The sequence below is a fragment of the Oncorhynchus clarkii genome, chromosome 20, assembly GCF_045791955.1.
Source record: "Oncorhynchus clarkii lewisi isolate Uvic-CL-2024 chromosome 20, UVic_Ocla_1.0, whole genome shotgun sequence".
In the NCBI taxonomy this organism is placed as follows: Eukaryota; Metazoa; Chordata; class Actinopteri; order Salmoniformes; family Salmonidae; genus Oncorhynchus; species Oncorhynchus clarkii.
The window spans coordinates 14,583,982-14,596,246 of NC_092166.1; the positions used below are offsets into that span (position 1 = coordinate 14,583,982).

Genomic DNA, 12,265 nt, shown 5'->3' on the forward strand with positions numbered 1-12,265 from the left:
CTGCTGATATACTGTATTTGTAATGGCTTGGGACCACTGGTGAATGGATTCATGCACAAACCAGATATGCACTTTTTCCTTGTTCACGTATCAGGAAATCACACTGTATCAATTCCTATGGCAGAGGACATCTATTTCCAAGATGATTGTTCAACGTTGGTCTGACCAATCAGAATCTATGCTTCAGGATTGTTTTGATCATGCGGACTGGGACATTTTCTGGGTCGACGTATACACTGACTCAGTGACTGGGTTCATCAGGAAGTGCATACAGGATGTTGTTCCTACCGAGATGATTACAATTTATCCATCCCAGAAACCGTGGATAGATGGTAGTATTCACACAAAACTGGAAAGCGCGAACACCACATTTAACCACATCCAGCTATGGCCTCCGTAAGGCAATCAAAGAGGCAAAACGCCAGAACAGGGACAAACTGGAGTAGCAATTCAACGGCTCAGACACAAGACATATGTGTCAGGGACTCCAGACAATCATGGATTATAAAGGGAAAGCCAGCCACATCGCAGACACCAACGCCTCGCTCCCGGACAAGCTAAACCCCATCTTCGCCCACTTTGAGGAAAACATCGAACCACCACCGTGGGCCCCCTCCGCTCACGATGACTCTGTGCTCTAGTTCTCCATGGCCGACGTGAGTAAGGTATTTAAGAGTGTTAACCCTCGCAAGGCTACCGGGCCCAGACGGCATCCCAAGCTGCATCCTCGGAGCATGCGCAGACCAGCTGGCTGGAGTGTTTGGGGACATATTCAATCTCTCACTGTCCCAGTCTGCTGTCCCCACTTGCTTCAAGATGTTCACCACTGTTCCTGTACCCAAGAAAGCGAAGGTAACTGAACTTAATTAATATCCCTCCATAGCACTCACTTCTGTCATGAAGTGCTATGAGAGGCTAGTTAAGGACCATATCACCTCCATCTTACCTAACACCCTAGACCCACTACAGGTTGTATTCAGTCCCAACAGATCCACTGCCCTATCCCACCTGGACAAGATAAATACCTATGTAAGCATGCTGGTCATCGACTACAGCTCAGCCTTTAACACCATAGTGCCCTCCAACCTCATCACTAAGCTCAGGGCCCTGGGTCTGAACCCCGCCCTGAACCCCGCCCTGAGTCCTAGACTTCCTGAGGGGCTGACCCCAGGTGGTGATGGTAGGCAACAACACCTCTGCCACGCTGATCCTCAACACGGGGGCCCCACAAGGGTGTGTGCTCAGCCCCCTCCTACACTCCCTGTTCATCCATGACTGTGTTGCCACGCACGTCTCCAACTCAATCATCAAGTCTGCTAACGACATAGCAGTGGTAGACCTGATTACCAACAATGACGAGACAGCCTACAGTCCCTTCAGGACTACTACAGCACCCAATGTCACAGGAAGGCCAAAAAGGTCATCAAGGAACAACACCTGAGCCACTGCATGTTCACCCCACTGTCATCCAGAAGTTGGAGAGTACAGGTGCATCAAAGCTGGGACTGAGAGTCTGATAAACAGCTTCTATCTCCAGGCCATCAGACTGTTAAACAGTCATCACTAGCCGGCCTCCACCCAGTACCCTGCCCTGAACCTCAATCACTGTTACTAGCCGGCTACCACTCGATACTCAACTCTGCACTTTAGAGACTGCCGCACTAGGTACATAGAGTCATTGAACACTGGTCACTTTAATAATGTTTACATACTGTTTTACCCACTTTATATGTACATACTGTATTCTAGTCATGGCTCATCCTATATAACGACTGTTGTACACACCTTTTCTATTCATATACTGTCCATACTGTCTATACACACCATTTTATACACTGAGTATACCAAACATTAGGAACACCTTCCAAATATTGAGTTGGCTGGATGTTCTTTGGGTGGTGGACCATTCTTGATAGGGACGGGAAACGGTGTCCCGGTGTGCCTGGTACCTACTACCATACCCCGTTCAAAGGAACTTACATGCTTTGTCTTGCCTATTCACCCTCTGAATGGCACACATAAACAATCCATGTCTCATCCAATTCTTAAAAATCCTTCTTGAACCTGGCTCCTCCCCTTCATCTACACTGATTGAAGTGGATTTAACAAGTGACATCAATAAGGGATCATAATGTAGCTTTCACCTGGAATCACCTGGTCAGTCTGTCATGGACTGGATTCACCTGGTCAGTCTATGTTATGGAAAGAGCGGGTGTTCCTAATGTTTTGTACACTCAGTGTATATATTTTGTTTCATATGATACATAATGTACTGTAACCAAGACAGAGTACCTCTCTCCTATAGCTACACACCAAACTGCACCATTTCACTGTTATCATATTACCTACAGTACATTGTGGTTTGACTTTTTAATAATTCAACCCTGTTACATTTAGACATGTCAACCCTGTTACATTTAGACATGTCAACCCTGTTACATTTAGACATGTCAACCCTGTTACATTTAGACATGTCAACCCTGTTACATTTAGACATGTCAACTCTGTTACAGTGGGGCAAAAAGGTATTTAGTCAGCCACCAATCGTGCAAGTTCTCCCACTTAAAAAGATGAGAGAGGCCTGTAATTTTCATCATACGTACACTTCAACTATGACAGACAAAATGAGAAAAAAAAATCCAGAAAATCACATTGTAGGATTTTTAATGAATTTATTTGCAAATTATTGTGGAAAATAAGTATTTGGTCACCTACAAACAAGCAAGATTTCTGGCTCTCACAGACCTGTAACTTCTTCTTTAAGAGGCTCCTCTGTCCTCCACTCGTTACCTGTATTAATGGCACCTGTTTGAACTTGTTATCAGTATAAAATACACCTGTCCACAACCTCAAACAGTCACACTCCAAACTCCACTATGGCCAAGACCAAAGAGCTGTCAAAAGACACCAGAAACAAAATTGTAACCCTGCACCAGGCTGGGAAGACTGAATCTGCAATAGGTAAGCAGCTTGGTTTGAAGAAATCAACTGTGGGAGCAATTATTAGGAAATGGAAGACATACAAGACCACTGATAATCTCCCTCGATCTGGGGCTCCACGCAAGATCTCATCCCGTGGGGTCAAAATGATCACAAGAACGGTGAGCAAAAATCCCAGAACCACACGGGGGGACCTAGTGAATGACCTGCAGAGAGCTGGGACCAAAGTAACAAAGCCTACCATCAGTAACACACTACGCTGCCAGGGACTCAAATCCTGCAGTGCCAGACGTGTCCCCCTGCTTAAGCCAGTACATGTCCAGGCCCGTCTGAAGTTTGCTAGAGAGCATTTGGATGACCCAGAAGAAGATTGGGAGAATGTCATATGGTCAGATGAAACCAAAATATAACTTTTTGGTAAAAACTCAACTCGTCGTGTTTGGAGGACAAAGAATGCTGACTTGCATCCAAAGAACACCATACCCACTGTGAAGCATGGGGTTGGAAACATCATGCTTTGGGGCTGTTTTTCTGCAAAGGGACCAGGATAACTGATCCGTGTAAAGGAAAGAATGAATGGGGCCATGTTTCGTGAGATTTTGAGTGAAAACCTCCTTCCATCAGCAAGAGCATTGAAGATAAAACGTGGCTGGGTCTTTCAGCTTGACAATGATCCCAAACACACCGCCCCAGCAACGAAGGAGTGGCTTCGTAAGAGGCATTTCAAGGTCCTGGAGTGGCCTATCCAGTCTCCAAATCTCAACCCCATAGAAAATCTTTGGAGGGAGTTGAAAGTCCATGTTGCCCAGCAACAGCCCTAAAACATCACTGCTCTAGAGGAGATCTGCATGGAGGAATGGGCCAAAATACCAGCAACAGTGTGTGAAAACCTTGTGAAGACTTACAGAAAACGTTTGACCTCTGTCATTGCCAACAAAGGGTATATAACAAAGTATTGAGATAAACTTTTGTTATTGACCAAATACTTATTTTCCACCATAATTTGCAAATAAATTCATTAAAAATCCTACAATGTGATTTTATGGATTTTTTTTCCCTCATTTTGTCTGTCATAGTTGAAGTGTACCTATGATGAAAATTACAGGCCTCTCATCTTTTTAAGTGGGAGAACTTGCACAATTGGTGGCTGACTAAATACTTTTTTGCCCCACTGTACATCTGTTATATCAATCTAAATTTGTGATTTTTACAACTGTTTTGGCTTTTCAGCAACACTGTCATTATAACACCATGATAAAAGACAACACGTGCTACATACAACTGTTTATGTATTCACACAAATAGCATTGGACACGTGACAGTGACACAAGACCATTACAAATGCATGTCGTAACAGGCGTTCAATCAACCATTTCATACATGTTCACCATCATTCCATGCATGCATCTTCATGAGTCTGTTTTCTAAGCATTGTGTAACATCATATACAATGAATAAAGTCAACCACATTCTGAGTGGGTTCCCACTGTATATAGAAACTCTGATCTCGCCCTCTCATTCTCTCTCTGAGGTTAACATTTCCATCCTGGTGTCTATTTCATGTCCTGATTAACAGAGGTTGGGGGGGCAGTCATATGCCATGTGGCCAGGGGGTAGCAGGGGAGGGGCTCAATGTCTGTGGAGTTTGGAGAGGGAGTGTGCACGTGTGTGTGTGTGTGTGTGTGTGTGTGTGTGTGTGTGTGTGTGTGTGTGTGTGTGTGTGTTTGCTTGTGTGTGTGTGTGTGTTTGGGGGGGGGGGGATTAAAGGGGATTATCCCCCTGGAGGAGATGGTATATTGAAGCAGCTCTATAGAGCTTTTGGGCAGGGGAGGAACCCAGGATATGGTGCTGCTGTACAGAAAACAACTGGACCTTCTCCAAGGCTAGAAGCTTTTCAATACTGTGCCTTCACTGATCTCCGTCTCTAAGAAACTGGCCACTATCTCTGACCACAATTGAACTCAAACAACAAAAACAAATTCCCAAAAAGCTGATAAACATCTCAACATTGAGATGTTATGTACAAGCAGTTACTGTATGGCATAGAAATATAATCACTATTTATGTAGATGCTCTATAGGCTATTCTATTCAATTCCCCTATAATCCTACAAGAGACTACAAAGTTCTGAAGTTTCCATAAAGAGTAAAGCCAACCACGAGCCCCTCTATCTGTGGAGCAGCACTGCTCTCCTATTCTACTGAAGCAGTAGCGTTGGCTACCCAGACTGGGCCCACTACAACTGGGGCAGAAAAATTACCAATTAGATAAGGGAGCTGATTCACAATCACAAGCCTGCCGGGATACACATCAGAGCACCGCGCCTGGCCCTGACTAAATGTTATCTAATGGCCGGGCCTGCCAGCCCTGTATGTTGACACCATTTCTGCCTCTGCTATTTCTGAGTTTCCTCCATACAAAGAGAGACAGACAATCAGAACAAATGACAATAAAATGACAGAATGAAGAACAGAGCGGTGTATAGAGGACATTGGTTATAGCATCAAAGCACAATGAGTCGGGTACAAAAGAGTAGCCCACGGCAACAAGCGCGGTTGAAAGCGGAGAGCATGGCAGCAATAAGGTTATGATGAGAAGGCAGACAGGGACCTGATATTAATCCTATAGGTTGGATCAGGTCTGGACATAGCCAAGTTACTCTCAACTCCACGATGTACATCACATTAAAGGAGTTGAGAGGAGACGACTGTGGGCGGACTGAAGCTACAAGTACATAGAAGGTCCTAAGTAATCCAATTAGACGAACAGAGAGACAGATAGACAGACAAATACACAGACAGGTACACAACACACACAACTACAGAATGCTCACACACACCCACACACACACACACTCACGCATTTGACGAGTACCAAGCTACATACTAATATCTGTTAAGAAACAGGTGTCTTGTTGAATGCCAATTAAGATCGAGGGAGGGAGAGAGAGAGAGAGAGGGAGGGAGAGAGACCAAACGTGCCACTTGATCTCCCCACTCTCTTCCCTCTCTTTATCTCCTAACCCCTTTACAAACACAGCAGCACATAGAGGGCCTCTCAGTGCCCAGGACCCAACACAACACAGGCCTTGTACTACCTATTAAGGGACATCATCAAATAATTGTTAATGAAACATGAGGCCCATGTTGGGTCATCGGATCCCACTGTGTGGAGAGAGAGAGAGAGAGAGAGAGAGAGAGAGAGAGAGAGAGAGAGAGAGAGAGAGAGAGAGAGAGAGAGAGAGAGAGAGAGAAGAGAGAGAGCGAGAGAGAGAGAGAGAGAGAGAGAGAGAGAAAGAGAGAGCGAGAAAGAGAGAGAGAGAGAAAAAGAGAGATAGAGATAGATAGAGAGAAAAAGAGAGATAGAGATAGATAGAGAGAAAAAGAGAGACAGAGAGAGGCAGAGAGAGAGAGAAAGAGAAAGAAAAAGAGAGAGAGAAAGAAAAAGAGAGAGAGATAGAAAAAGAGAGAAAAAGAGAGAAAGAGAGAAAAAGAGATAGAAAGAGAGAGAGAAAAAGAGAGAGTGAGATGCAGCTTATCTCTCAGTAGGCCCTAGTTCCCAGGAGAAGACTCAGAAGTGGATACTCATCCTGTGGAGCACTGCTTATGCTCCAGACACTACATGCTATAGCACTGAATAAATCAACATTAGTTTATGTGGCTTCACCCCAGACAGACAACATTGACTTAGTCTATCTGTATTTCATATCAGTCGGTCTATCGATCCATCTACATGTCTGTCTGTCTGCCTGAATGCTTGTCTGTCTGTCTGCCTGTCCATCAGCTTTCCTGTCTGCCTGACGGTCTGGCTGTCTGTGGTGTGAAGCTCAATATGAACTGATGGTGATTTATTCAGTGATATCAGGAAGTCTCAACACTGATTATAATGAGTACTACAGAGAACACTGGTAGCTAAATCAGACTGCCATCCCAGTTCTATACAGTATGGGGGCAATTAAGAGGTAGCGCGTAGGAACGAAGCATGCTAGTGAATAATTAACTAGGGGGACCTTTTGGGGTATTTGAGGAATCAGAGTATTTTTTGACATCCTCTTCTTGTTCTACTGTTGATGAATATAATACAGCAACATCTGTTCCCAAACCTGTGTCTAAATGTCGTCTTATTACAACAGCATTTTTCTGTTATTTTTAAACAGACATTTATGTAACAACCTTTTCATGAACAAATATGGTCAGCGCTGAGAATTATGTCAATGGTATAATAACACATGAAGAGACATGTTCAATAGCAGGTTTATTAGCAGGTTTAGAGTTGCTGATTTACCTGATGGCTTGCAGACAGGGGAAAACAAGTATGTCAAACTACAGTATGGAGCCTGAACTGAAAGTAGGCCAAATAGTGTGCTGAAGTTCATTGATCTTTGGCTGACACCAGTGGAGAGGCTGTAGACCCAGGATGCTGCTCGTGTTGACTTACCCTGTCTACAGACAAACTAAAACACAGCATGGTACCATATATAAAAAATACCAGATTAACTCTCGCTTTTCATTTCCAAAAAGCCTCCACTGAAATGGGTCATTGTCTTCTAGTTCTGCTGTTCCAACACCGACAGAATTGTCCTATTTTGGCCGAGAGAAAATAAAGTAGCTTACAGTATATTATAAACTCGGTGGTTCGAGCCCTAAATGCTGATTGGCTGACAGCCATGGTATATCAGACCATATACCACGTGTATGACAAAACATGTATTTTTACTGCTCTAATTACATTGGTAACCAGTTTATAATAGCAATAAGGCACCTTGGGGGTTTGTGGTATATGGCCAATATACCACGGCTAAGGGCTGTATCCAGGCACTCCGTGTTGCCTCGTGCATAAGAACAGCCCTTAGCCGTGGTATATTGGCCATATACCACACCTCCTCGTGACTTATTGCTTAATTATAAACTCGGTGGTTCGAGCCCTGAATTCTGATTGGCTGACAGCTGTGGTATATCAGACCGTATACCACGGGTATGACAAAACATTTATTTGTATTGCTCTAATTACTTTGGTAACCAGTTTGTAATAGCAATAAGAGACCTCCTCAGGCCTTATTGCTTAAATATAGTGAAGTTATCCTCACATAGCCTGGCATGAGATAACATGTACAGTAGTTTAAATACACCATCAAACCCTTTGAAATGCATGAATGGTGCTAATGAAGGCAGTTTGTCAGTAATCGTATAGCCTCAAACCATTCTCTCGCATCAAATCAAATTTTATTCGTCACATGCGCCGAATACAACAGGTGTAGGTAGACCTTACAGTGAAGTGCTTACTTACAAGCCCCTAACCAACAGTGCAGTTTTAAAAAATATGCATATGTGAGAGGCTCAGTCAGTGGACGAGTGTTAGTAGGCTTGTGTTGTCAAGGGTCCGTGCTATCTGGGATCCTTGGGGCATCCCTACCAAATTGAAGTTGACATTTAAAATGGTTACGGTTAGGGTTAGGCAAAGGTAGGATTTAGGGTTAGGATTTAGAGTAGGGACATCCCAAGGATTCCGAATAGCACTGACCATAGTCAACAGGACTGATCCCATGTCAGCCTTCCTAATCACCATTGGCAGTGAAAACCAGAATGACTTGGCCACATGACTTCTCACTCTCTTTGACTGCTTGCTGCAGGAAGAGATCATGGAACTCACAGCTGTGACCGTAGCGCCATATGGCTGGTTCCTACTCCACTAACGTGTTCTGCCATTGCATTGGTGCATTACAGTATGTGTTACTAGTGAATTATATTTCATTGAATTGTGAACTAATGTGAATTCAATGTGAAATCAACAATAATTTGAACCATGTCATGGGATTTAGGTTCAAAGTTGGGTGAAAAGAATGACTAAATTCTCTAAATTCCTTTACTTTGATGACTTTTTGCAAATCAAATCAGTTTTCCACGTTGATTCAATGTCATCACATATGGGTTGTTTTTTCTGACGTAGAAGCAACATTGATCCAACCAGTTTGTGCCCAGTGGGATCATAGCAGAAGTCAGACCATGCCAATGTTGAAATAAAACAAAGTCCACCGCTGCAGAGGAGACGAACCCATGCAGATGAACTTGTCCCACACTCATTTGTTCACATAACTAAACCCTAGAGAGAGAAAGAGTGTGAGAGAAAGAGAGAAGAGAGTGGACGAGAACAATAGAGTGAAAGAGAAAACGAGAGAGAAAGAGAGAGAGATAGAGAAGTAAAAATAGATCAAGATGTCTCAGATTCCTGGTCCAATGTGGGATAATGTCCGCTGTAGCAATATAAGCATGTCATTACACAAACATAACATGCTGAGAAAGTAATGGATTTGAGTCCTTCAGAATCCTCTCTGTAGCAGTATAATTTACTGCATGCATGGATTCATGCGTGTTCTGGTAATAATCCACTAAACTGATTCAGTGACAATTGCTGTCACACTTTGTCTGTTTTTTTTAATGAATTAATTATTGACAATAGTTGGTGTTGTAGATTGTAATGATCAATACTGTTACACTAAAATCTAAATATGAATAGGGAAATGATACAGTCGCCTAGGCTGTGTGGAAATGCAATAGAATAGAAAATAATGTGCATTTCCAATACAAAGATAGAATAAGTCTTTGGGTCCACAGGACTGCTTATTCGTGGTTTGTTGTGCTGTGGCCTCATTTTCGTTCTTTGATTGAAAAAAAAATATGATGATTCAATTACGGAACAATTTCAACCAATTAAGAATAACCTGCTAAAGAGAAGTAGAGCTTGCAGTGAGAAAAAATCGTATCGGCCTACCCTCTCAATGTGGTCTTCTTGACGAACTTTCCTCGAGAACAGCCGTGAGGTGAGTGAATGTATGGCTGTCGAATGGATAAGCGCTTCTCTGCCAAGCCAGACCCATAAATAAGAACAAGGCAGCGAACAGTTTAACAAGAGGCGCGTAAGAAAGGACATAAATTACAAAAGCGCAATTAAAGTGCCAACCCCTGACCCTGACTGAGGAGCAGAATCACTATCAGCTGACTTGAGCATTGGCACTGCCTCCTTGTCAATCAATACACATTAGGCGCCGGACAAGTGTTAACTACATAGATAACATTGCCACGCGGGATTTATTGCAGTCCGTATAAAGTCGGCTGTGCAGAGGGAATTCGGAAAAAACAAACACAACACAGAGAACTGCAAGAGCAGCCTATGCGGGATATACCGCCCGCGTCTCAAGACTTGATAGAGAAACGGAAAAACATACTTACTTAGATGTAGATAAGAGTCATTGTTATCCATAACTGTATGGACGTTATTATTATTGTACGTTTTTTCTCTCCAAGATGAATGTTCTTGTTTAGCGTTCATAGGGCAGCATCTCTCTGTGAACGTCGTCCCCGCCTTGACTGAGTTCTCTTCTTACTGTTGCCTGACTGGGCTACCACACACGGAGGGGCCCAGCGGAGGGGGTGGCGAAATCAGGAATCCCACTGGGCAAAAACAGGTTGAATCAACATTTGTTCCATGCCATTAAAAAAAAAAAAAGCAATGTCATGATGCTGAATCAATGTGAAAAACTGATTGGATTTGCAACAAGCCATCACCATAAGGGAATTTCGTATTTCTTTACCCAACTTTTTACCTAAATCCAATGACATGGTGATTTTTCTTCTTCTTCACAATTCAGGTTAGATGACAACTCAACCAAATCTAAATCAAAACTACATGTTGAAATGACGTATGTGTCTAGTGGGATTCTCCCAAATGACAACCTTATTCGCTTAATTTACAAATAATGACATCTATTTACAAATCAAATCTAGTACATTAGAGGCATGCCAATTTAGGATAATGTGTCTGCAAATTTTTTTGGGCACAGCAAAAGTAAATTAAATATGCCAATATGCTATATACTTAATTGAGGAATTAAAGTGGAAATTCCTCCAATTCCAAGGGGATGCTACAGGCTATGTTTGACTACTGATGGAAGGTCTGAAGACCCCTTGGACCCCCCCCTCCCTCCCCTCAGAGTGAGGGGTCATTTAAGGGTGAGCTCCCACTACCTCGGGAGGTTATTCAGAAGTCACCGGCATTCACAGTCTTGAACTCTCGTTTAAGGGGGACGGGGACGCTCCGCGAGCACCGCGGCTGACCACTCCACCACTCCCTCAGTCCAGCCGCTCTGCTCCCTGGCTGGGAAAGACTCCCCCAGCGCCCCCTCCTTCTAAAAACAACCCACAAAAGAACACAGGAGGATGCTAACAAAGATGAATAGCTTTTCTTCCAACTCATTCCACACTAATCAGGCCCCTTTTCATTTGTCCTCCTTTAGATAATGTAAATTCATGAAAGTCAAAGAAGGGGACTAAAAGGACCATTTATCACCCTGTCTTTTATCTCACTAATGGAGCCACATGGTCTAGGACATTAGTATTGTCTGTCCCCTGTTACTCAGTATCATTGCATAGCACACGGTTTTAAGTGGCAGAATACTATTTTGTTTTCAATCATGGTGGTTCAAAATGAAAATCAGAGGGTTGTGAATAACAATCAACATACAAAGTTTGTGTGTGTGCGTATGTCAGTGTGTGTGTGCGTGTGTCAGTGTGTGTGTGTGTGTGCGTGTGTGCCACTCTCTGTGTTTCTCAAAGCATGTGAAAAAAAACAGGCTTGGGTGTGTGTATTTAAATATTTTGAAATATTCCAAAATATTCAACATAATCAAATAATGTGACTTCAATCATTGCAGAAGTGGTTTAAAACATCTTAAATGTAACTAAATGTAATCAAAAATGTAATGTATGTAATTATTTATCATGAGAGCACCATAAACAATAACAGGTAGCGCTGCATACTCCAAGAAAGGTTCAAATCTCACCCTTCTGGGAAAAATAGTTATAAATGGATGAGGTGTCGTCACTTTTGAGAACACAAGCTCAAGTACACAGTACAAATATGACAAAAAAATATAAAATATGAAATATTTGATATTATGTATTTTCTATTCAACAAAACTGTATGAATAAAACTTTTAATTATTTATATGTTTTCATAAATATAGTATAATCAATTTATAAAATGACTAACTATAATTTTTCACCTTCCTTATAAGTGTAAAATACATATTTGTATATTTAGTGTTAGAGAAAATGTGCATATTTTCTAAACTCCTGCGCCCATCGCTATGAACGTCCCACAGAGCTCTAGCTTGGCTTCTTGAACTTGCTTCATCTCATATTAATCTTGTCCGTCTATGTTTTTTTGTTTAAAATCTATGAACGATTTTAGATTACTGGCTATATATACACATCTCTGAATGTGCTACTGCAACGAAACCACTCTCTCCTGCTGCGTTATGATGTAAGGA

The 12,265-nt window shown here is 42.5% G+C and overlaps 1 protein-coding gene across 1 annotated transcript in view; it reads right to left on the bottom strand.

Moving 5' to 3' along the window:
• The window catches only part of LOC139375977 (retinoic acid receptor RXR-gamma-A), a 28,189-nt gene extending 17,844 nt beyond the window's left edge, over positions 1 to 10,345 (bottom strand). Inside the window, exon 1 of the mRNA XM_071117970.1 lies at positions 10,167 to 10,345. Within this exon, the coding sequence (XP_070974071.1) occupies positions 10,167 to 10,266 (100 nt within the window). The 5' untranslated portion in view covers positions 10,267 to 10,345. The remainder of the gene's footprint in view (positions 1 to 10,166) is intronic.
• Between the last annotated feature and the right edge of the window lie 1,920 nt (positions 10,346 to 12,265).